This window comes from Borostomias antarcticus, assembly GCF_949987555.1.
Source record: "Borostomias antarcticus genome assembly, chromosome: 22".
NCBI lineage: Eukaryota > Metazoa > Chordata > Actinopteri > Stomiiformes > Stomiidae > Borostomias > Borostomias antarcticus.
In genome coordinates this window covers 10,638,814-10,663,628 of record NC_140255.1, presented here as the reverse complement: position 1 = coordinate 10,663,628, position 24,815 = coordinate 10,638,814, and the positions used below count along the sequence as shown (strand labels likewise).

At 47.9% G+C, this 24,815-nt stretch overlaps 1 protein-coding gene across 1 annotated transcript; it reads right to left on the bottom strand.

Annotated features, from left to right (window-relative positions):
- Positions 1 to 4,126: 4,126 nt before the first annotated feature.
- On the bottom strand, positions 4,127 to 24,239 carry lhpp (phospholysine phosphohistidine inorganic pyrophosphate phosphatase; the record flags this gene model as incomplete). Its single annotated transcript, XM_084455886.1, has 7 exons — positions 4,127 to 4,686; positions 21,818 to 21,909; positions 22,038 to 22,130; positions 22,224 to 22,287; positions 22,888 to 23,041; positions 23,714 to 23,901; positions 24,109 to 24,239. 7 exons carry the CDS (start codon positions 24,237 to 24,239, stop codon positions 4,590 to 4,592), a joined length of 819 nt encoding a protein of 272 aa, XP_084312012.1. The 3' UTR covers positions 4,127 to 4,589.
- Between the last annotated feature and the right edge of the window lie 576 nt (positions 24,240 to 24,815).

Below are 24,815 nucleotides of genomic sequence, written 5' to 3'. Positions count from 1 at the left end.
GAGAGCGAGAGCGTGAATGCAGGTTTCCCGGCTCCTCTCTCTCTCTGTGCCAGCGAGTTATGGCTCCGTCTACCTCAGTGGCAGCCGAGCTTCTCTAATGTGGTTATGGTGAAAAACTCTCCTTCAGTGCTGCTCAGCCACAAAACATTTCCAGTCGCGTAAATGCAGTTTCAGGCTTTTTCAAGTGAAACCCTACTCGAGTGTGTTGGTGTGTTTCCTGGGTAATGCTGTGCTCATGGTACACACACACATTACTCTGGTCTCCACCGGAGGCCTGATCTACAAAGAACTGACAATCGCTACAAGAAGCACTGTGGGCATTACAAGACAGCACAGCAGTTTCAATCATGCATTATAATGGTGTTAATGCACCAAATACAGTAGCTACTGTATCCACTGCTTTGAAGCCAGTGTGAATGTCTGGCTGTGATCCTCCCTGCACAATCGACAACATTGTAGATCTTGTAAACGTTGAGTTGAGGTGGAAAACCGAATTATAGCTGATATGTCCTATATCCTATAGTGTAGTCATTTTAGGATCAGAATACACACACTTTTGTCTTGTGCATGGCCTTGTGTGGTGTACACTAAGCAGTGATTCAGCAAGCAGAACATTCAGCCTTCAACCGAAGGTGTGTCACAGACAGCTCGGCTCAGTGTAATGCCTGAACACATCCTTCACGTGATGCAGGTCTAGAAACGTGTTATGGTCATACAAGCCCGCTCATGTCAAAAGGAGGGTTAACTGACACATGCTCCGTTTAATTTGTTGGGAACATTAGGGTCTGGGAGGCGTCCCGTCAGCTTGGATTATGAGATCTGGGCTGTGTGTGTGTGTGTGCGAACGCTCTGACTGAATGACTGGCCTTTCACAAAAGGCAATCGGACACCTCCATGGGAGAGGCCCGGCCCAGCCCGACTCCGCCAGACGGCCCTCAGATCTGAGGCCAGCTCTGCTCAGATGATAAGCCTCCCTAACCCGCCGCAGCCTGGAGTCCGTTCTCCCCGGGACAGCTCGTATACACCACATAAAGACACATGGCCACCGGCTCACCCCGATCTATACACACACTCCCGGGGGATGACATCACGGGGTCACAGCCTTTGCGTCTAGGGAGGAAGCTCTCAGGCTTTCGGCCGACGGTTTGCGTTCCCCGAGGACTGCGTGACGCTCGTGTCCGTGTAGGAGCAGAGTACAGTGTGCTCTCTGTATGAACTGAGGCCCTTCTCAGATGGCTTGTAAAGACAGTGTGGTGAAGGGAGGGGAGTAGAAGGGAGGGAATTGAGCCTGCCCTTCCGAAGCTAAAGAGCACTGAAATTTCAGACACACACACACAAACACACACACTATAAAAGGGCTGTCGAAGCACTGTTGGCACAGCTGCCCACAGGGAATGAAAGTGATGAAATGAGGGGAAGACAAGCGGCCGGGCTGGTGAAAGCGGAAGGACTTTACGGGTCGTCGTTCCACACAAAAAAAAAAAAAAAGGGAAGGAGAACCGGGGCGACGGCACAAGAACCCAGGCTGGTTTCAAAACAAGACTGTTTCCAAGGGTTACAGTGGAATCTGAGATGCAGGTGTGTGCAGCCCTCTCTGGTGGTCAGCTGACCTACCCATTTCCTGTTGAACAGGAAGAGTTTAACGAGCTCAGATGAAAGCTCAAGGTAACACACAGCTGGCACTTGTTTGGGTTTGGGTGGGTGAACGCAGGTGTGCTACAGAGAGTGTCAGTGTGTGCACACCGCGTAAGAGGAGTCGTCTGCAAACAGACATAGAAACGTATAGCCGTGTAGCTTTTGGCCCAGAGTGTGTGGGTGCGTGCACATGTGTGTGAGTGAGAGTGTGTGTGAGTGAGTGTGTGTGTGTAAGTAAGTGAGTGAGTGTGTGTGTGTGTGTGTGTACCATGCAGCCTCGTCAATGGCCTCCTGGATGGACCGGCACGTTTTGGGTGGAGGCCGGAGTAATGGAGCCGTGCAGTGTAAACACAGCGAGCTGGTTTCGTGAGCCACACACGCCCCTCCAGCGAGTCGGGAGGCACGCCACAGAGCCCCACGTCTCCATGGTGTCAATCAGCCTAATATGGAAATGAGATCATCAGCTTTATGACCTGAGGTTTCAGAGAGGGGGGGTAGGAAAGAGAGGAGGGGGGGACGTCTCTCCCGAGCACGGCAATTATCCTGTCAACAAGCTAGAGCAACAGAATGTTTGACAAACACCTTGCAAAAGTGTATCACAATGTAATATTGCATGGTGAGGGGAATGTCAGTTACTTCTGTTAAACAAATCTGGAAAAAAATCCACCAGTCATACGCCACAGAACAGTGTGTATAGTGTGGAGTGACCACGGGTTGTCCCAGACCTCCAGGGTCCGTCTCTGGAGTCTGGACAGCATGAACATGAAGCCTACCTGCTTATCTGGGAAGAGACAATAACCGTTGGTCTGAAGTGCCAATAACACTGTCCCAAACAGAGGTCAATTAGTACTTCATATGCGCCCTGTTCATGTCAACAAGGGGTTATCTTGATGTCAAAGGACTGATTGGATACACAACACTAAATAATGCACTCCCAAGTCCATATAATGTCCAAAGACGACAGGCTAATGCATAATTTACAGGGAGGAGTGGGAAAGGCCTGTAATCTGCAAATGATTGACAGCATTGTGGCGAGTGTCAATCCCTGCTGATAACGCTGAGGTCATACAGTACATGCCCAGACTTGTCTCTGAAATGAGGTCATCTGTGTTATTGAAAGATAATCCTGCCTGTCTGAGGCCACAGTCAAGAAATCAATTTTCTACACTTAGGAAATAATATATCAGCAGACCTATTCGTGTACCTGTCCAAGTCTCCAGAGATATACAGATTGGAATTTGTACGTTTTTTTTTAAAGAGCGTGTAAACTTGAGGCCAGATCAGAGAGCTCTGGGTGTGAAAAGCCATTAAGAGGACAAACCCGCTTAACATCAGTGAGAGCTGAGAGGTGTTGAAAGCTGTGGCCTCTCTGTCGCTGTGCTGGGAAACAACCGTTTGGGTTTGGCATCTACTGTAGCTCATCAGGAAGTACTGGGTTTTTACATACATGTTGATGTGCAGCGAATGAGCTTATGAAGGTAGCCAGCAGGCCAAATACGCTGCCAACTGAAAGTAGACTATTCGGAACACCTCTGACTAAGCTGCCAGTACTTTTTCGACCGTGAATATTTATTTCACAATCAGAAATCTAGGTGAGGCTCTGGGGCTAGTACTGGAGTCAGCGAATGCCAAACAGCCAATGTTTTATATCAGTTCATTACATTTAATTAGCCAATAAAATTAATGCTCGAGTCAGCTAATGGTGATCTGAACCAGAAAAACCTCAATAAATCACTTTGCAATGTCCTTTTGTTCTCTATGAATCCATTCAGAACAATCAAATCTTGGGCTATGGAGAATCATTTGTTTTTCTGACCCTGCTCCAAGGCCGCCACAATACAAATCATTAGATCTGGGGAAAAACCCCCAGATCCAACAGTTTTTTACCCATCAAGTCTATTGTGCTTCAGATGATTAGACAAAACATTCTGTGGGATAAATGATATAAAATCGAATGAGTAAACATGGTGGATTACAGGAGCAGGGTCACAGATAACGATCCAACAAGCCTGCCAATTAAACAAAGCAATGGCTTCATTCCTTGTTTTCAGAGCAGGATAGATGAGCAGAGAGAGGCCCAACCTGAAGCCCAACATTCAGCTGCTTTCATCAACTATCATCTCACCCACACACACTTTTCATTTCCAAGTATTTGTAAGGGAAAAACTATAGCTACTCTGATATTAACTCCACTTAAATTCATGGCCAAGGCTGCGTTCTCCTCATCGGCCCCGTCTTCAGCCCCAGCAAACAGACTCCCGGTGACAATGGCTCCCACGAGGATTTGGCAGAACTACATGATTTCAGAGAAGATAAACGTGCTGAGCATCCCGTGTCTCATTGAGTGTCCATTGTTCTCTTGAGTTAAAGTACCTCTCTAAAGTGATTAGTCAAAGCTTTTGCTGTGCTTTCTACTACTGAATCTGTGTCAAGGTTGAGCCATGCCTGTAAGGAAGAGACTAGCAGTAGCAGGCAGAATATTGAATTCTACACAGTTGATCTATTGATTCTGTAATGCAAACTTGACTGGGACAAACCAGTTATTCATGAAAACAAAAGTCCTTACAAAATGTTTAAAGCTACATTTTTCATTATCAGCATGGGGATGGTGATACAAAAGACATCTACAGTACAACATATAAAGCAGTTTCTGCGGCCATCACAGAATTGAAGCACTCCATGTAAGCCACAGACTCGGTGTCTGTCCTGAAAACTATCCAACTGGTTAGAGGCACCTTTATGTGAACAAAAGGTAACTTTCAACAACTAGCTGATCTCCTGTCCTGGGCTGAAGGTTGGACTAGCGAGACTACTCTTTCCACACAGTGTATCAGAATATTTGTCCTGACAGCTCCCACCCCAGTCTGATATGGGATCAGATGAGCAGCTCAGTGGTGTTGGGGCTATGGCTGTGGGTCCCACTTCCTGTGTGGGGTCCATCCACTTCCTGGTCCTCAGAGTCCCCGCTGTTTCAGGATAACGTCCACAGCCTCCGCCAGGTTGTCGACGTACCCATTGGCTGTCACCGTGGGATGCTTCTCGTCACTGGGCCTGCAGGAGGACAGGCGCACACACACACACACACACACGCAGGCATGAGCTGAGCGCATGTCACTCAGTGGCACAGGAACAAACAGCCACACATATCAGTAAACAACAAGTGGGCAGAGCACAACAATGCTATCAGACAAACATGGCATCAACGGAGCAGAACAGACAGACTGGCTAGTTGGCCTGTTTATAGGGGACGTTTCCTCACAATCCTGCTGCTAAGACAGTACTAGCATGGTAACTTCACTAGGAGTGATAAAACATAATGGTTTTATGTGACGATGAAATAATTTGTTTTCGCAGTCTTGTTTTTTTCTGTTGACATCTGCATGTCTTCAAAAGGTGTCAGTGTTGCCGTCTGACCCCCCCAAATGTTCCTACAGAGCATCTGTGTTCTGTCTCTGCCTCTTGCTTAGCCAGTCCACAGAATTCTAGTGTTTCCTCTACAGAGTCTTCAGGCAATAGATGCAGACGAACTAAGGATACTAATGAGAATGCTAATTCCAAAAATAGCCCCACTAAGAACAAGTGAAAGCCAAACAAGAAAACTTTTGTGAACTTCGGGCGTTGGTGGTGGGGAGAGGGGGTAGAGTATTTTCTCTTCGTTTTTCTTGTGAAACGTTAACAGCCATCAGGCAGCCGGCCTATCTCAGCACGGGGGGCCTCCCCTCTTTCGCTGCCATTGTTTGGCTCGGGCTCCAGTGATGGATGCAGATACGGCTGTTTAATCAGCTGGCAGCTGGCATCAGGGGAAATGGGATGCGTCTGGCACCACACCAAGCCCCGGGCAGCATGGACCGACCCTCTCTCTATCCCTCTCTTCCTCCCAATCGAATCAAAAGGTGGCTCCGCCTACTCCATTCATCCTTAAGCCTGGTTTGGGACTCCTGCTCATTTATGAAGTGGGGCCTATAGGTCCCCCTCCACCCCACACCTCCCTCCCAGTGTGCTGTAGCCTCTGTTCCCCCCCAGTCACGGGCCGTGAGTGAACCAGGCCTCCCCGAGACAGAGCGCCTCCAGATGGGGCCGGCTTTGTCTGGCTCGCCTGGGCGCGCCTCTCGTCTCTTCGCATCAGTCCCGCCCTCTCAAGAGGCTGCTGAGAGGACACTGCAAATATTTGCAAGCCGTTCGAGCGGGGAGAGAAAGGGAGAGAAGGCAGGGGGCGACAGGAGGGGCAACGAGGTGTCAAACGCCGCCGGGACCGCGGTGAATTTTGAGAGCCTGCGGCGCTGCGTGTTGTCTGTCAGCGGCCGGCCGCTCGGGTTATGTGAGCTGCCCGGCTAATGGTCCAGGTGTTACGTCGTCTCTGCTGGATCAACTCTCTCGCCCTGCAACCCGGGGACTGACTGAGCTCACATGGACTAAGAAACACACACAGGCGCACACACACACACGCACGCACAGGCACACACACACATACAAATGCACGCGGGCACGCACAAACACACACTAGCACCAGACGGTCAGCAGGCTATTGTGTTACCAGCGGTGATGCAGAGGAACAATCTCACCATCCCTCTCTGATCCTCTGGTCAACTCTTCTACAAATCTACTGCTGCCTTCTCCTTTAGTTATGCATGCATGCTAGCTTGTGTGTGTGTGTGTGCACATTTCTATGTGTGTGTGTGTGTGCCTGTTTGTGTGTGTGTGTGTGTGTATGTATGTGTGTGTGTGTGTGTGAGAGAGTGTATTCATTTTGCTGCTTTTCTCCTCTTGCCATGAATAATGAAAGAGTAACCAGGTCAATGTGACCATGCAAAATTCAGCACAATGCAGCTAGTGTTACCACTGAGGTAATGTTCTACGGCTGCTATAGGTCTTTCAAGTCAGTCAGAGTAATATCTCTACATGTGAACAGATAGGCGCAGTCCAGTGCTCGTCCCCGGGCCTGTCTGTCTGCTGAAACTACTCTGACTTATCATCAACACTCAGATGAGGTCAACTATGAGGTAAGTTGTCAGCATCTAAAGCTGGAAATACACCAACCTGACACTCCTGACTAACCTTTACATAACCATCCGCTGCGGGAAGGTGCTTTCAAAAATACTAGGCAGGTGATTGTATCATGAACCACCTATCACCGTCGGCGCCATCTTCAACCGCTCCTCGCTATCGTACACCTAAACCCGCCCAGCGTAGCCGTTTGTATTTCCTCATCGACCGCTGATCGGCAAGATCATTTTCTGATATGGCACAATTGGATCTCTATGGAGAGTACCCAGTCAGGAGTAAGTTTGACAAGGCTTACTCCTGACTGCTCCTGAAAGAAGTCGCCCCAAGTCAGAAGCGCAGAGCAAAAACGTGCCAGAGGAAAGCAAAATCAAGCATCAGTCATCGAGGATTCAAGCTCTGCTATTCTTGACGTTGGACAGTGCCATCGAACATGACACAACGTGGGCAACTTTCAATGGTTGCAAATAAATCATTCCCTTATCGGCTGATGGCAATGCCTGACGTCAGATGGCAGTAGTGGAGAGGCCATTCAGTCGGGTCCTCATTTGCACCTACGCCTGATTCACGGTAATGCTTAACCGTGCCTGATGTTTGGGGGTATCTTTTCTAGATTCCCTCAGTGGACAGCTTGCTAAATGTGTAATGTTAGATAACTACAGTAACTGGTGGCTAGCACAGCAGTGCAGCTAGCTAGCTAGTTATCTAGTAGTGTAACGCCGGGTTCAGACCGGACGCGAAAGCACTGTGAAGGTGTCATAGAAATTGTAGTTTCATCACCTCCTTTTGTAATTCACCACCTCCCTCAACCTTTCACATAGCTGTGCTAACCTAATTCATGACAGGATGACCTCCAGGAGGTCAACACACCTAGAAATCTGTCTACTCCAGAATAACCATCCTTTGTCCCTGTCCCTTTGTCCCTCTTAGAAATTACCGCCTTTTCTCATGTCACGTGTCTGTATTCTCGACCACTGTTGATGACGCCTGCCATTTAATATGACGTACAATGGGTTAGCCAATCACATCCTGGAACCGCCATACCTGTGTTTTGCTTGAATATAAGGCAGGGGAGGAGGCGGGACTTCTTTGGATCAACCACTCATGTGCGTTGTCCGGAAGTCCTTGCGCTCGTATGTTTTCTCAATAAACCAGACTTGGCCTGTCTGAGCGAATCTTGGTAAATCCTTTTTGACTAGATCAGTTAAAATCCATTACAAAGGGCAGACAGTTTCCTTTCGGCCCCATGTTCACACTGGCCACGTCATGTTGCGGAGCTCCATCGCCGGCTTGTGCCCTGCAGCGAAAGCGCTGTGAAGCACCGTGAAGTGCAGCCAGTTTCCTCCCACCCGCTCCTCCTTACTTCCTCCCTTCTCCCTGACGATTTCGCCAACTTCCTTGACAAGAAGGTTAATGATATCAGGTCCTCTTTCCCTCATCCCGTCGACATTCCAAGCACCAACCTTCCTCCCCTCTCCCCCAACGAGGTCCTCAGCCTTCTTACATCTAGCCGAACCACCACATGTTCCCTTGACCCTGCTCTCACCTCAGGGTCTATTGCGCCTGATGACCTCCTTCCCTTCCTAACCCACTTCATCAACACATCTCTTGTATCAGGATGCTTTTCCTCTGCTTTCAAGACTGTGAGTCATCCCCCTCATGAAGAAACCATCTCTCGACCCCTCTGATGTAAAAAACTACAGACCGGCTTCCCTTCTATCTATCTAAGACACACTGTCTTTAACCAACCGTCTTCTTATCTCTATCAGAACAACCTCCTGGGGTCATTCCTACCAGGTGACATGGAAAGGGTCTGTGTTGGAACCACACAGGCTGACTACACGGTTTCTCCAAGGATACGTTCTGGGTCCTCTTCTTTTTCCCTCGACACAACATCTCTGGGTTTGGTCATTCACTTGTATGGCTTCTACCATTGTTATACCGATGACACCCAGTTGGTATTACCACCCCCCCCCCCCCTCTCTGACACACAAGTGAAGGCACGCATAGCTGCGTGCTTGGCTGACATCTTGAAATGGATGGCAACACACCACCTCAAGCTCAACCTGGACAAGACTGAGCTGCTGTTCCTGCCGAGGAAGGGTTGCCCGCACCATGACCTGGCCATCGGCATTGACAATACAGTGGTGACGCCAACTCAGACTGTGAGGAATCTGGGTGTGACCCTGACTGTCATTCTCGGCAAATATTGCATTGTTTACACACTCTTCAGGAGGATTCGCCCTTTCCTCACTGACGAAACGGCACAAGCTCTTGTCATTTCTCACCTGGACTACTACAATTCCCTCCTTGCTGGGGCCCCGGCGTCGGCCATTTAACCTCTGAAGCTTGTTCAGAAAGCTGCAGCTCGCCTGGTGTTCAATCGCCCCATACAACTTCCCTCCCATTCTCTACATTGCCTTCCTGTAGCAGCTCGCATCCAGCTTAAGACTCTGGTACTAGCCTATAGGGCAATGAAAGGAACAGCTCCTTCCCATGGTAATACTTTATATGAAGGTCCTTGTAATAAGTTAGTTAATAGGTAATAAGGTTAGCTAACAGGTAATAATAATGCTTATTCACATTAATGTGAGTTAATAAGACATTTATAAGTGTTAATAATAATAATATAATAAATACATTTATTGTTAGATTAGATTATAGACATTTATAATTCATTGTTAGATTATAAGACATTAATAAGAAACTTGCTAACAGTTTATAAACTGCTTAAGAACATTAATAAAAGCCTTTATTTTCTTATACATACTTATAAACCGTTTAATATATACTTATTGATATTTATAAGAAACTTGTTAAGTTTATAAACTGCTTAGGATTGTTAATAAACGCCTTAGTTTCTTATTCATCAATGCCTGTTACTATGCAATTTGCAGGTACCGGATCGTGAGAACAATGTTATGTGCCTTATTAAAGGAGTAGTAAAGGGAAAATGCATGTTTAGCCTTGTTTTAAGGTTACTTATGATCATATACAATGGTTCAGATCAAAACGTTGACAAACTAGCACTTTTGAGAAAGTTGATAATTGCTCTACCAACGTTTTGGTCATACAATGGATATGGGTGGGCACCTTGACAAATCTTTCAAAAACCTGTTAAACTCTCGATTTCAAAGACAAGAAGCTCACCGAGGGGGTATTTGGTGTCCGTTGGTGTTCTGACATCAAATTCGCCGCAAAGTATGAATCCTGTAGGGTTTTATTGATCATTTTATGAAATCCATTGACTTTGAAGCGACCGATTTATTGAAGCGACCGTTGTAGATGTGTAGATCAATCCGCAGAGGGGATTCAGGAAGCGGAACTACTTACGGTAGCTATTGTTATTGTTTATGTTGCTAGGCTACCTAGTTTGCGGAAGTTTATACACGTATGTGCTGCGACTAAATAGTTCTATGCTAAATATTTAAAAATGCTTTTCCAGATGAACTTGAATCTTACTTTCTGGCGAATTATATGTCAGAACGCCAACAAACACCTCGGTGAGTTTCTTGTCTTTGAAATTGAGAGTTTAACATGTTTTTTTTTAATGATTTTTCACGGTGCCCACCCACATCCATTGTATGACCAAAACAGTGGTAGAGCAATTATCAGACTTTCTCAAAAGTGCTTGTTTTGTCAACGTTTTGATCTGAACCATTGTATATGATCATAAGTAACCTTAAAACAGGGCTAAACATGCATTTTCCCTTTACTACTCCTTTAAGGTTAATAAACCCTTAATTATGCACTTGTGACCGGTTTCAATTAATCTGCATTGTGTATTTTTTTTTGCACAGGGGTGGATTTGAACCCGGGTCTCCCACGGGACAAACACTGTTCTAACCAACTACGCCACCGAAAAGCTAGCAGTGATGCAGCCGATTGTTATTTATAAAGTACTAGTGGACTGAGTTTATACAACTGAACTGGGTTACACTCAAGCCTGATTCACAAGTGTGCACTGCGTTTATGGTTGGCGTGCCTGACATTTGAGGGCGTTTTTGCCGGCCCAATCGTCATAGTGATAACAGCTACTGTCATCAGGAGTGACATAGCTTTGTTCACCTGAAAATGTGTTTCAGATGTTTGGATAGATTGGAGAAGCACTACAATACAGTACTCAGAAACCTTTTTTGCATCAGGTCTCGTTTGCCAAACTTGTCCAGGCTTATTATAACAATTGACCCTCCTACTACTGCATGGAGTTATGTTATGACGAACAGCAGGCGATTCAAACAGAATAGAATCACATGAATGTACTGTGGATCATAGCAACTGACTGCGAACTTTGAAGATTTTGTAAAACACAGTTCAGTTCAGTGCATTACGGCCACGCTCACACAGATCTACCCGATACTGTAGCTCCCAATCTCACCCTAACCCTCTCATCTCCCCCTAACCCTCTCATCTCACCCTATAACCCTCTCATCTCATCCTTACCCTCTCATCTCACCCTAACCCTCTCATCTCACCCTCACCCTCTCATCCTAACCCTCTCATCTCACCCTATAACCCTCTCATCTCATCCTTACCCTCTCATCTCACCCTATAACCCTCTCATCTCACCCTAACCCTCTCATCTCACCCTAACCCTCTCATCTCACCCTAACCCTCTCATCTCACCCTAACCCTCTCATCTCACCCTAACCCTCTCATCTCAAACAAGCTGATCACCTACGGGGATCTCTCCACAGTGGCCTGCAGAGCACTGTCATCTGTCCTCTGGTATCCAGCCTCCAGCCTAATATCCATGCCCAGTCACTCTCTCAGTCCGTATGTGATGTGCTCATAAACGTCACCTACTGTACTTATACCCACTGATCCACTCTCATGGGAATATGACATGAAACCGGGTTGGAGAGCAGAGCTGGCCAGGAGATGGGCTTCTTACAGGGTTGCCCACTGTCCTGGCTGTGTACATACGGGTTAATAAATGGCTGTGTGCTGTTATGCATTTATTTCTGGGTGTACATTCTATGTACAGTGTGTGGACTGACGTGAATATGAATAGCCTGATACCGTATGCATAGGCAAGCCAGCTGTGCCTTTGTCTGGGAGTCTGTTTGACAGAGAGAGTATGAGAAATAAAGACTGAGAAAAGGAAAGAGAGAGAGAAAGAAAGAGAAAGAGAGAAAGAAAGAGAGAGAGGTGTGTGTTGGTGTTCAGCAGACAGGCTCCAGGGCTGATCCCTCTTTGTTTTCCCAGTAAGTGATATATTCACTCCTTTGTCAAGGTGGCTGACCGGCCGCAGGGTGAACGACATGGTGGCCTTCATCTGCCTTATCAGTGTCTGGTACCCCTCCTCCCCCTCCACACACACACACAGTTTCCAAAGCTCAGGGTGGACACCTCACACATACTGTAAGAGGAAGTAAAACTGTCACACACATCAGGCGCTCTCGGTTTCGATTCACGATTCTCTCAGCCTTTTCACCTCTGAGGAGAGGCGTCTGAGCACACGGCTGACGTCACACGCCAGGCGTGTTATGACAGATATGGTGGAAAGGATAAGACAAAAGACCAAGCAGTCATCTATGGGAGATGTGGGTCTTCTATCCGCAGAGGGCAGGCTCACTTTGGGTCAATGACCCTTCAGGCATATTTTAGCCCCCCCCCCCCCCCCCCCTCGCACACACACTTTTCTTTTTCTGCCTCAGTAGACAAACACTTTGTTATGGTACCCTGATGTTACTGAGAGGAAAAGAGTCACTGCCAATGTGAAATTGGGAGAAAAAAAAACAATTTAAAAGAGTGTAGGTTTCAGAGGTATGTTTTTCTTACCATGCCAGTGAAGGAACGTATAGCCAAAACACTGCCTCCGCTCACAAACATGGCCGTCGGGCCTTGGCAGTGAGCGTGAGACACGGGAGGGCTACCAGACCCACTGGGCATCACCCGACCACTCAACCACAGACCATGAAAAACAGCATAACAATACGCAAGAGTTGCTGTGTTTGGAAACTGAACAAAGGACAACAAGAAAAGGCAGAAAAAACAGCTAAAAAGTTGACTGTAAACAAGAACATAAAACAACCTTGAAACAGAGTGAGTGTGTGTGTGTGTGTGTGTGTGTTTGGGGGGGGGGGGGGGGTACGCGCAGAATGTGTGTGTGTGCGATACAGTGTGTTGAAATTCATCCTCGGTGTCGGTGAGAGTGTCTTGGCCTGGAGGGTGAGAATTTGATCAGAGTTTGACTTGTCTGGGATAAATAAAGGAGCAGGACAGTGATTGATGATCCATCAGGGTCCTGAGAAAGAGGGAGAGAGGGAATGCCTCAGCCAGTTAAAACCCTCCAGGCTCTTTTTATAATTTTCCTTCCTGTTGTTCTCCATCTCTCTGTATCTCTCTCTCTCCCTCTGGCTGTCTCAAGTCGATTTCCCTCTCCCTCCCTCCCTCCCTCGCTCTCTGGACCTGGTATTAATAGAAGCAAGAGAACAATGATAAACCCTAAAATGATACAACAGCTGCAACTCTGTAGGACCCCCAGCCTGTTGAACTGTCGAAGCAAAGAACCTGGGGGGGGCTGGCTGGTCCCCCAAGGTCCACAACGGCATACGTCAAGCTGGAGTCAGGTGGTGGCCACTAAGTAGCCGTTATGTAAAAACAATGGTTTTCACACATAGAACAGATAACTAATCTTCACACTCGGGGGACGGAGGGGAAACCCTGACCTGAGTTCAGAATAGAACCACAAGGTTGTTTTTTTTCCATCCTACGACACGCTCACGTTCTCCTGTGTGAGAGAGTTGTTGTTGCCCCGTTGATCCAACGCACAGCATCTGAGTCGTGCACTCCCAGTACAACGGCGAGACAAAATCTCCACCCTCCGATCTCTCAAAATGAAAGACAATCGAGCTAACCTTTCAATTCCTTCCCTTGTCTCTCTATAACCATTATTCTAATGCATCGTAAAGGTATCCCCTATTCCCCTTGCGCTAGAATGTTATTAGCATCCTTGGTGACGACCTTCTGTGTGTGTGTGTGTGTGTGTGTGCGTGCCTGTGCATGCGTGTGTCAGAGAGAGTGAGTGTGTGTATGCTTTATTTTGTGAGGGCGCAAGCAGGCAGCACTGATGGGGGTGCTGAGTCACTGAGCACACCTCCTGTGCAGTCTCAACCGCGTACACAGGGAGGCAGGGATGAGAGAGAGAGCCCAGCCAGAGAGAGACCAGGCAGAGAGAGCCCAGGCAGAGAGGGGGCCCAGGCAGAGAGAGAGCCCAGGCAGAGAGAGGGCCCAGGCAGAGAGAGGGCCCAGGCAGAGAGAGGGCCCAGGCAGAGAGAGGGCCCAGGCAGAGAGAGAGCCCAGGCAGAGAGAGAGCCCAGGCAGAGAGAGGGCCCAGGCAGAGAGAGAGCCCAGGCAGAGAGAGAGCCCAGGCAGAGAGAGCCCAGGCAGAGAGAGAGCCCAGGCAGAGAGAGCCCAGGCAGAGAGAGAGCCCAGGCAGAGAGAGGGCCCAGGCAGAGAGAGAGCCCAGGCAGAGAGAGCCCAGGCAGAGAGAGAGCCCAGGCAGAGAGAACAGGCACCGGCCCAAGTCCCCGACACCCACGGCCAAACAGCCTGACTATGGTTAATTGGGAGAGGGATTGGATACCCATTGAAACGGCTAAGGGCCTGTGGACGCGTATTTAAGAGGCAGTCTTACGTTTCAGCCTGCCATCTGTGGGCTTTAGCTCTCTCTCTCTTTCATTCTCTCTCCTTTTCTGCCTGGGAGGAGTGGAAAAGTACTTTCTCAGGGTCTGGGTCTGCTTCGTCGGGTCGCGCTGGGAGTTTCGTCTCCCCATCAAAAAAGGCTCCTGTTAATTATTAATATGTCATTGATTTATAATGTGCCGCTGGCTGCGGAGGAGCATCCCGGCTAGGGGGGAGCTGGCGGGGGAGACGTCAGGCTCGGGGCAGGGAGAGGCGCCGCACGTCTCCCTTACAAGTATCTCTCTCTCTCTCTCTCTCTCTCTCTCTCTCTCTCTCTCTCCAGGGAGGAAGAAGGTTACGGCCACCTAGGCATCTCTGTGGGTCTGAGACATGAGTCGGATCTCTTGTAGAGAGTACAGATGGGGGGGGGGGGTGATGCTGATTTGATTATATTTACATCCTGGATGAAGCTGGCAGTTCCAACCCATGGGACTGAGATGAGAGCATAGGAGGCCTGGATGGAAGTTCATTAGTGTGCTATAGAGCTGTGGGGGATCGATGATGTTACCCACATGTATCTCTACATCTTATATACAAAGATATCAGATACAAACGCCACCCCATCTTCTATTCCTTTACAGTAAACATAGATTTGTTTCCATTAGGGAGTAGGGAGCACAGGTATAGAGAGATTAACCCAGCAGGAGGTCACAGGAGGGCAGGAGGTGGCCAGGCAGACCTGATGGACACAGATGAATGTATTTCCCATGGCCATGGCAATGATGTGCCTGCAGCCGCCTGCCTGTGGCACAAGGGAGGCGGAGCTGTGGATGGATGGAGGAGGTGCAGGTGGGTGGATGGAGGAGGTGCAGGTGGATGGATGGAGGAGGTGCAGGTGGATGGATGGAGGAGGTGCAGGTGGATGGATGGAGGAGGTGCAGGTGGATGGATGGAGGAGGTGCAGGTGGGTGGATGGAGGAGGTGCAGGTGGGTGGATGGAGGAGGTGCAGGTGGATGGATGGAGGAGGTGCAGGTGGATGGATGGAGGAGGTGCAGGTGGATGGATGGAGGAGGTGCAGGTGGGTGGATGGAGGAGGTGCAGGTGGGTGGATGCATGGATGGAGGAGGTGCATGTGGATGGATGAACGGAGGAGAGGAGGGGGGAGTTTCCAGCATCCCTCTGCCAACCTGAGGCTAGTCCCCCATCTAGCAGGCCAACTCTCATCTGTTTGCTCCATCTCCCTGACTCCAAAGAAAAACGTGCCTCATCGCACTGTGCTTTTATTTTGGGGTTCCTCTAGTCTGGAGTTGTGGGGAACTGGGGCCTGTGGTTCCTGTTGCAGTTCAAAGGGCCTAGGTTTGGGGGTCCAGAGTGGTTCCCCCTGGTCTGGCGGTACCTTTGGGGATCCAGAGCGGTTGGTTCCCTTTGGGCTGGGTTAGGGTTCAGCCCTAAACCCCTGGGCTGGCAGTACTGATCCTGACAGGCCTCTCCGACACATTACCCAAATAGCTGAGAGAGCTTGCGTGCTAACGCCAGGAGGAAGAAAACAGGCTGGGATGAGATAAGTATGCTTCCTTCCCATGGAGACTACACTGGAGCGTCAACAGTGTGGTGAACAGGACAGGGCGTGGGGTGGATGCTTGTTGACTGGATTCAGATCCTGAGAGAGGCGTTTTAAAAAGAGTATTGATGGCTCATTGTGACCGAGTACTTTGCCTTCAAACAAGCCCTCTCTGAAAAAAAACTTGACTTTCGCCGTCTAAGAATTTGAACAATAACTGGGGTTCGGCACGGCCGCAGATCACATCTAGTTCGAGAGGAGTCCGCTCCAAGAAATAGAAAGCTCTAATCACAACAATCACTGGTTTTGTAATAGTCACAAACAAACCCTCAGAGTACGTCACACATTCTCCAGACTATCGCTCCGTCTGTAAAAAGACACCTGAAATTGTGTTATGATAGTCATTTTGGCTATAGGACACCACTGAAGGCCTGAAAGATAAGCCAGGCTGAAATACAGTATGTACAAGGAGCGTTGCCAGAGGCACTGTTCAGACTTGTACAGAGATTAGGCTACAATGGCCCCTGGTGCATTCACACAAGACATGGTTACCCTTTCAAGGTTCAATGTCACAAATCTCAAAAGCATAAAACACGTTAGAAAACCTTACACTGCTAGTATGCATTCCAAAACAGTCCATTGTTGTTAAAAATAGCGACATACTGATAGTTTGTTTGTATGACTCAGTGAGAGGGGAGCTTAACTTTCCTCGGATAAAGAGCTGTGGTATGGTGGAGCTTCAGCACTATAGAATCAGTTGGTCCCACCTACCTCGACTATAATGAGTTTACGTTTGGACATCATTACGCTCTTAATGAGCCTTCCTCACATCCAGAGCAGATAACGACATGATTTGCCTGGTGATCTGCTCAGGAAATCTCAGCTGATCACGAGCTACATGGCGGGCAGCATGGCATATCCCTTGCTAATGTAGGGTCTGGGTGGGACCTACTGTATAAGACTGTTAGGCCAGACTGCTAGCCCATCCTGTTGACGGTCGTGACTCACTCGGGCTCCAAGACCCGTCACATCATGTGGTCTGTGTGAGGAAGCAGAGAAAGTCACTCCAGAACTACTGTAACAAACATATCACGTCCTGTCACTTTACCTAACTTATACATTCACGTCCTGGTGAATTGTTAGTTCAGAGGCTAGCTGCCCACCTCAAGGCTGACCACCAGGTGCTCATTATAACTGACTGAGTAATCGTAAACCGACTGTGTGTACAGGGTAAACGCAAAGCCTGAGGTCTGTTGGCGTCCACACTGCCCGTGTGTGCGTGTGTGCATGTGTAGTCGGTAATTAATGAGTAGCTAGCCAACCACCACGTGCTAACACAAGGCTGCCCAGAAGAGTCAATACATCACCAGTAATTACAGTCAGAGTGACAACGTCCCTTCAGGCTCTGCTGCTGTAACAGTAATCCGCTAAATGTTTGTTTTTCTCAGTTGCGAGTAAGCTTGGGGAGGCGCCTCCCTCCACCCCCCCCCCCGACCCCCTTGGTCCATGGAGAGTACCGCACACTAATCTGGGTGGTGATCGCATGACTTACTGACCCTTGACTGAGGGGGTCACTTCCTGTGGCGTCCCTTGGTGCAGACGACCACAGACGACCCGGGTCGGGGGCCAGGGTGCTGCCTCAGCCAGCTAGGTTCCAGCGGGGACCCCGGGGTCTCTCTGGAGAAGTTGTGTCAGGCCCTGCTTGGAAACAGCGCTCAGGCCCTTGCGGTACTACTCCCTCTGCAGACGCTCTGCCGGCTGGCAGGGAGCAGATGAGAACCGAGTGAACCATTACAAGATGGCCGTCGCTGAGTGTGTGGAAATGTTTACGGTTAGCTTGCTGCCAGGGTCCAACGGGGACACAGAGTAGAGCTTCCTCTAAAGGCCTGGCACTTATCCTACTGATAACTGGAATGAAAGCCCTGAACGATGTGCATGTCAACTCATGCTCTGTAGGCTACGGAGTAAGTGGTATAAATGCAACACTTTTACACAGACGACACAACTGTTGATCACACTCTCTCCAGTACACTGGCAACAGTCCCCAAACACACCTAGCGGAGATCCACCACAGCAGAGGAAATCTAGCACAGCAAACTGGACAATAAAGCAGTTAACACCATTTAGAATGGAATTATAATCACACAGTATTACTGTATGTTTTATGCAAGGTAACCACACCTCCATCCATGTCAACGATTACATTCTGGCAGAAGGGACAAGCCATGTGTGAAGCTCCTTTCATGAGTCTTCAAAGCGGGTCTGCTCTGTGTACACCGCTGTGATGCAGCGGCCCATTGAAGATGAGAAGACAGTCCAGGCCAGAGCAGGACAGCCCGGCCTCTGTGGATCTTACACACACCTTTCATGCTGGCAGGAGCTGACGCAAATCAATGGCCGCCGCTAGCACACGAGGGGCCGCCGGTGACAGAGAGCGCTAGGTCACGCCCTGGTGGAAACGTGACCTACCCAGGGCAGGTAACAATCCACCCCAAACTAAGAGACACTACAGTGAGGAGAGACACGGCTCCGGTTTAACGTGCCGCCTCACAGAAGAGGGTGTGAGTCAGCCTGTGTTAGAGTACAAGGCAGGGAGACCGTTCCCATGCGAGTTAATCAACTGATCTCCAAGGTATTCACATTTCTCCTGTTGAGCCCCAGTGCAAACAAACCAGTTTTGCACTCTGAAGAACACACCGTGCCATCGAAACGTCCAGTGATCTGTGCACCAAATAAAATGTTTATGTTTATCCTTGAGCTCCAGTAGGCCTACTCGCCTATGTCATGGTCGCTGGTCCTTCTGAGCGCGCTGGTGCTCATCTCTACAAACAGATTTGTAGCACGTAAACTCTCGCAAACCTGTTGTACATTAAAGAGTTCTCAAGCTCCCACAGGAGCACCTCGGTTTTCGGTCGCTCGTTATTGCAGCGAGGGGGACGTTGAGCACCAGCAGAACAATCTCTGTGGGCTACACCCCGTCTCCTGGGGGAGCTCCCCGTTTTCACGGCCGTTTTGAGTGCACTCCGATGCCCCTCTGCCCACCATGCCCCTCCTTTCTACTTGACTGTAATCTACTGGAGCCATCTGAGTAACGACAGACACATGTAGGAACTGTAGTTCAACCGAGCAGGGGCAGGCGACATTAGTTTGTTATTCCTGGAGAACTAGACCACGCAAGGAGAAAGGGAAACATTTTGTACTTTAGACTGTCCTGGGACCAAACTCCATCACCCCACAGCTCATTCTTAGAAAAGTTGTTTTATTTTTATCAGGTTAATAGATATGCCGGAGCAACAATTGGTTGGACTAACCTTCAACTAACTGGGGTTATTTAGAACCTCTGTGAAATGGCAGAAATATTTTATGGATGAAGTTTGAAAAGATTTACCATGATGTATGTGTTCCATGGAAAGATTGCTGTGCAGACACACGCAATGTGAATGCAGTCTTATCAGATCTGACAGGTCATATGCAGACCTTCACAGAACATTCTACAGAATAAAGGAGTCACTTTCATCAGTCACGCAGTCATCACCAGCATGATGAAGAGTAAAAAGTACTGCTCACGAACACTGCTCAGTTTGTGTGCATCCCTTTCAGGGTACATGTCCTTGTTCATCAGCTTCACTCCACAGCTAAGTGGTTCTCTTGGTTCTATGCAGCAGAGGGAGGTAATATAAACCTCTCCACGTCAGATGGGAGTAGATGTGAGTCCACAACCTCACCTCTTCTGTTCCCTGACTGTTCTGACCACCACCCCCCTGCCACGGACGTTTGAAGCCACCATCCCCAGGGCCCGGTGGGAGCGTGAGGCCAGAGCAGCATCTGGTTAACTCGGAGACAGCTGTGTTTTCACAGATCTCACCGTGGTTTATGGCCGCACCGTGCCGATCGGACTTCACGAGGCCTGCTCGGCTAAACAATGCTAAATCACACGTCTCCCCCTTAAAACCCTACCCTAACTCTCCTCGGCTGATCGCTCGCTCGGTCTGGGATCTTCGCTAGGTGTGCGGAATGTTTGAGATCATCTGATGGGAATGTACTAGTATACTTTAAAGTGTTCATGAAATGGGAACCCTCAAGTCTTTCACACTCAGCGGAAAAGATTTCAATAGGACAGAATCAATAGTCAATCATAACTGGCAAGCTTGTCCATGTCCCCCGAGGGGCTTTGTTACTGGTGCTATTAAAAGGTTTGGCTACAGAATGAAAAAAATTACATAATTGAAGTCCAACACCTCTTCAATTCTTTTCATGTAAAAGTACAGTCATATAGAAAATAAAATATACCAAAGAGCAGTTTAATTTATGTAGTCCACGTTCTCCACGTGACATTAAATGGATACTGTGTGTGCTGTGAGCGTGTGCTGTGAGTGTGTGTGTACTCGTGTGTGCTGTGAGTGTGTATGTGCGTGTAATGTGAGTGTGTGTGTGTGCGTGCGTTTATGTCTATGTATTTGTACCAGCACCCGGGCTAGGGCTGGCCCATAACTCAGGACCTCCACAGCAGTCACACAACAGTAACCCTGACACAGTATCGGTTTAACATGTGTCTTAAAGGAGGATACCTTCCATATATTTCACCATCCTGGACTCCTCTAGGGGCCCATGTAGGGAGCACCGTCCGATATCATCAATTCTGGTTTATTTTGTGTGTTATGTTGAGCATCTTAAACACAGCTCTGGGAGACAGACACACACACACACACACACACACACACACACACACACAGGGAGGACAGATTGGGACTGATCTGTGCCAGAGGGGGCTGAACGTGACGTCATGTACTCCCAACCAGATGGCTGCTGCGTTGCCCCCTGAGGCCCAGAGCAAAGAGCAGTCCGTAACAATGTAGGACTTAGGCCACACAGCTTTCAGAGCACACAGCCAATCACGTACAGGCATTCATCCTGTACCCAGTGTGCGCACACACACACACGCTCGCACACACACACACACACAACATGCACACACACACAGACTCACAACACGCACCCACACTCACAACACGCACCCACACTCACAACACGCACACACTCACACACACTCACAACACGCACACACACTCACACACTCACAACACGCACACACACTCACACACTCACAACACGCACACGCTCACAACACACACACACGCACACACACACACACACTCACTCACACTCACACTGTGGAAGCGGGTTAGACCAGCCTGCTCTGCGTGACAGGATTACAGCAGTGATGCTCTGAGGATTAGTCAGCACTCTGTGGTCACATGATCCCGGTCGGTGCGCCTGTCTGAGGAAGGGGGGGGTGCAGGGACGGTAACCAGGACGGTAACCAGGACGATAACCAGGACGGTAACCAGGACGGTAACCAGGACGGTAACCAGGACGGTAACCAGGACGGTAACCTACCAGGGGCAAGGATGGTAACCTGCCGCACTACCGCCTACGTCTACTCCTAATCAGCCTATCAGCTGCAGCTCATTCCTCCCAGGTTATTCTAGAATACACACACACTAACTAACACACACACACCGGCTCACACAATACACACGTATGCACATACACACACAGACACACTCACGCACACACACCAACCAACCAAACACTCTCCATCCCTCATTCTTACACCTACTCCTGCACAACTCCTGAATGGAAAAAGCAAGTAGGCTACCTGCTCACTGGATCGTCCTTCCCTGGCTTAGCTCATGGCAAAGTACCCCCTTCTTTTAGTTCTTTTACAGCCATGAGCACACTAAATTTTTTCTTAAAATAAATGGCCAAATGTTCCTATTATTACACTATAAGGGGTGTAATCAGTCAGGCTTCAGGACCATACATCCTGGCCTATTGGAGGAAAAGCATTCAACATGTGGATAAAACAAAGCTATTTTCAGCACATTCTCATTCAAATAAACACACTGGAACAGTCAGACAAAAGGAGATGGTGGGTGCTGGTATGGGAGTGCCCTCTAGTGGTTAATGGACGCTACACACCGACTGACCTGTATTTGCCGGTCCTAACTTGGACACCCTTCATCCCACAGTGTTGAGCCCCACCGACATCATTCACCAGATCATCCCCAATCATCAGAGACTGTGATTGGGAGGGATGGAAAGAGAGGAGAGAGGGTGGAGATGAAGAGAGAGATAATGCTATTTTAAGTTAGTTTTCTTACTTAATTGTTTTATTAACTATACTCTAGCTGATTATGTTTTTTGTACCTCCTGTGGTTGAATCCCCATGTCATTCAGAACACTCTGGAAGAACATCGGAGCCGGCTTCCCGATGACCTCAGCTTCCACATCGCAGGCATACTGAGACACAAACACAAACAAATGGGTTCTAGATATGAAATGAAAACATTATTATGCAGATTTGTATTTAGGATATATAGTAAAACTACAAACCTCCAATGCCTTCATGTAAACCCCAACATCCAGTTTCAAGCCATCTGTCTCTTTATAGTACCTCCTGTAAAAAAATAATTAGCTGCATGTCAGTGTGGGGTTTTACTTATCTGGTACCATATTATTGTTTTAGTAAGGGTGTAATATAACTATATTACTAAAAGTTATCAGGTGTTTTCAAGGCAGTGTTTTTCCTGCATAGAGGAATTTTGGAGGCCCCCCAAAGAGGTTTTAGCCAGAACCAAAGGAAAATCGCCAGCGCCAAAATGATTTATAAAAAAAATTAGAATAAAAATGGCAATTCAAATGCTCTCTGAATGTGTTTAATAAAACAAAATCGTATTTCCTTGTCAACAAATGTGTTATTAATTTCATAGCTGGCATTTTCGTTTAGTAAACTGATTGATTATTGATTTATTCATTCATTTCAGTTTTCTATAAAATTATGTCAAAACCTTGAGGTGTAACAAAACTTGTGCTGCAATGGAGCTGTACACCATTCACTCTTGTATGGTATAAGGTGGACACTTTCTCTACTTTAACATAACCAGTTACATTAATTACATTATTGCTATTAATTAAAATGTGCAGGCTCCCAAAGAATAATTTTGCACCACCCCCCTGAAATTGGGATATCAGAAGTGGGAAGTGCACCCATCCTTACCCTCTGCCCAAAGAGAAGAGCACAGGCTTCTCCAGGTCTATGAGAACCCTGAAGGCATCATTCAGGTTCTGGTAGGAGAAATTTTCCGCTGCGTCACCTATGACCACACAGTTTGGGTTGGTCTTGTCAACGCTGTCAAACTCTGGCACAACATCTTCAACAAAACAAAAACAGTTCTCAAAATCACTTTGCATACATGTCACACAAAACAAGAGAATACTTCACACATCTGTTTCGACAGGCAGATGTGTAGGAGAGGGATAGATGAATGATGAATGAAAAGTTGAAACACTGTCTGACTTGCAAATCATTTTTTTATTGTAGCGTTTTCAGTACTAGACCTTCATCAGACACACAATCTGAAGCCATCTTAAACAGGGTGAGGCTCAGAGTCTGTGCCAATCACCCACGTGGATAATGAAGACATAATACAACAAGGAAACCTACCGCCCAGCGGAGGTGGCCATGATAAACTGCTCAAGCAACAGGAGTTTTACTGGGAATGGTGCTAGGGGACTAAATGTTGAATATTTTTCTGTGATACTTTTATCTAATGCTCTTGAATATCTTCCTGTGATGCCTTGCTTTTGCTAATGATTTGTTTGACCCATTGTATGTGTTGATTTTTATATAGCCTATAGACCAATATTAATTGATGCTGCATGTCTTTTGATGCCTAATGTAGGACATCTCTTTTGATACACATCTCTGTCACTGTCACACACACACACACACACACACACACACACACACACACACACACACGCTGAGGTTTGTGGTCGCTACGGACCGTCAAGTACAGTGTAGCATGTGTACAGTGTTATACCATCATACACCAGCAGGTGGGGTCGCAGTCCCCGCTCCTTCAGGACGGCTACAGCAGCAGGGGCTGGGGAAAACACTTCCGACACCGAGATGTCAAAGCCCATCCTCTGAAGCTTGGCGACAAACTTCTCCCTGGTGGCTTGGGTCTCGTTAGTGCAGAAGCGCAATTTCAGGTCTGATTCCTTGAGCCTAAAGTGTAGAATACTACTGATCATACTGAAGCCCTGTAGTCCCGCATTCAATTCCGTCCTCTTACTTGCTACAATAAGCGAATATATATGATGATCAACCCAATAGGCCAATTTGTACAGCATACACTATACAAATAGGCCTGTCATTGTTAGAGTAGCCTGTCCTACTCAGCAGTCTCTCTCTGTCGCATAGACCTCAACCTACCTCTTCACAGCCTCTACCGACCCTGCAATTGCAACGCCCCCGTTTTCTCCACTGTCGTACAAAACGCCGCACATATCCAAAATCACTCCTTTCAGACTTTTCACGGAGCTTCCCCAGCTGGTGGCGGCCATGGTGAACTAACGCGGTAACGTTAAGCATGCGCAGAGCTGGGACTTTGGGACATGTAGTTTAAAATCTGAACCTGCGTCCCTCGATTCATGGAGAACATTCAGTTCAGTCCCCCTAAACCCTCAAGCCAGACTTATTGACAGTAATTTGACTTTTTATTTTACGTTTCAATTTTATGTTATGTTTTTCTTGTAGGCCTCCATGTAAATTAATTTTGGGCTGAGTCAAATCTTACCCTCAACATTCCTGTTTAACTTGTTGATATTATTTCATTTTGTGGTCATAAACTAACGCCTACTGCCTGTGATCATTGTTTGTGATGAATCCATGGATGTATTAATAGAACTGGATACAGTCACTCCATTCACTGACCGCTATCAACAATGAAGCCCTATTGAACCGCGCCATCTTGGCAAATTTGTAGTCATTTGACTATTTCCGGTGACTTTTGTACTTGCGCAGTTGTGCTTTTCTGGTCTTCCGGTGACTTTTGTACTTGCGCAGTTGAGCTTTTCTGTCCGACGCGCGTCCACGAAAAAGTTCACTTTTATGTGAAATGTAGACGCACGTTCCCGGCT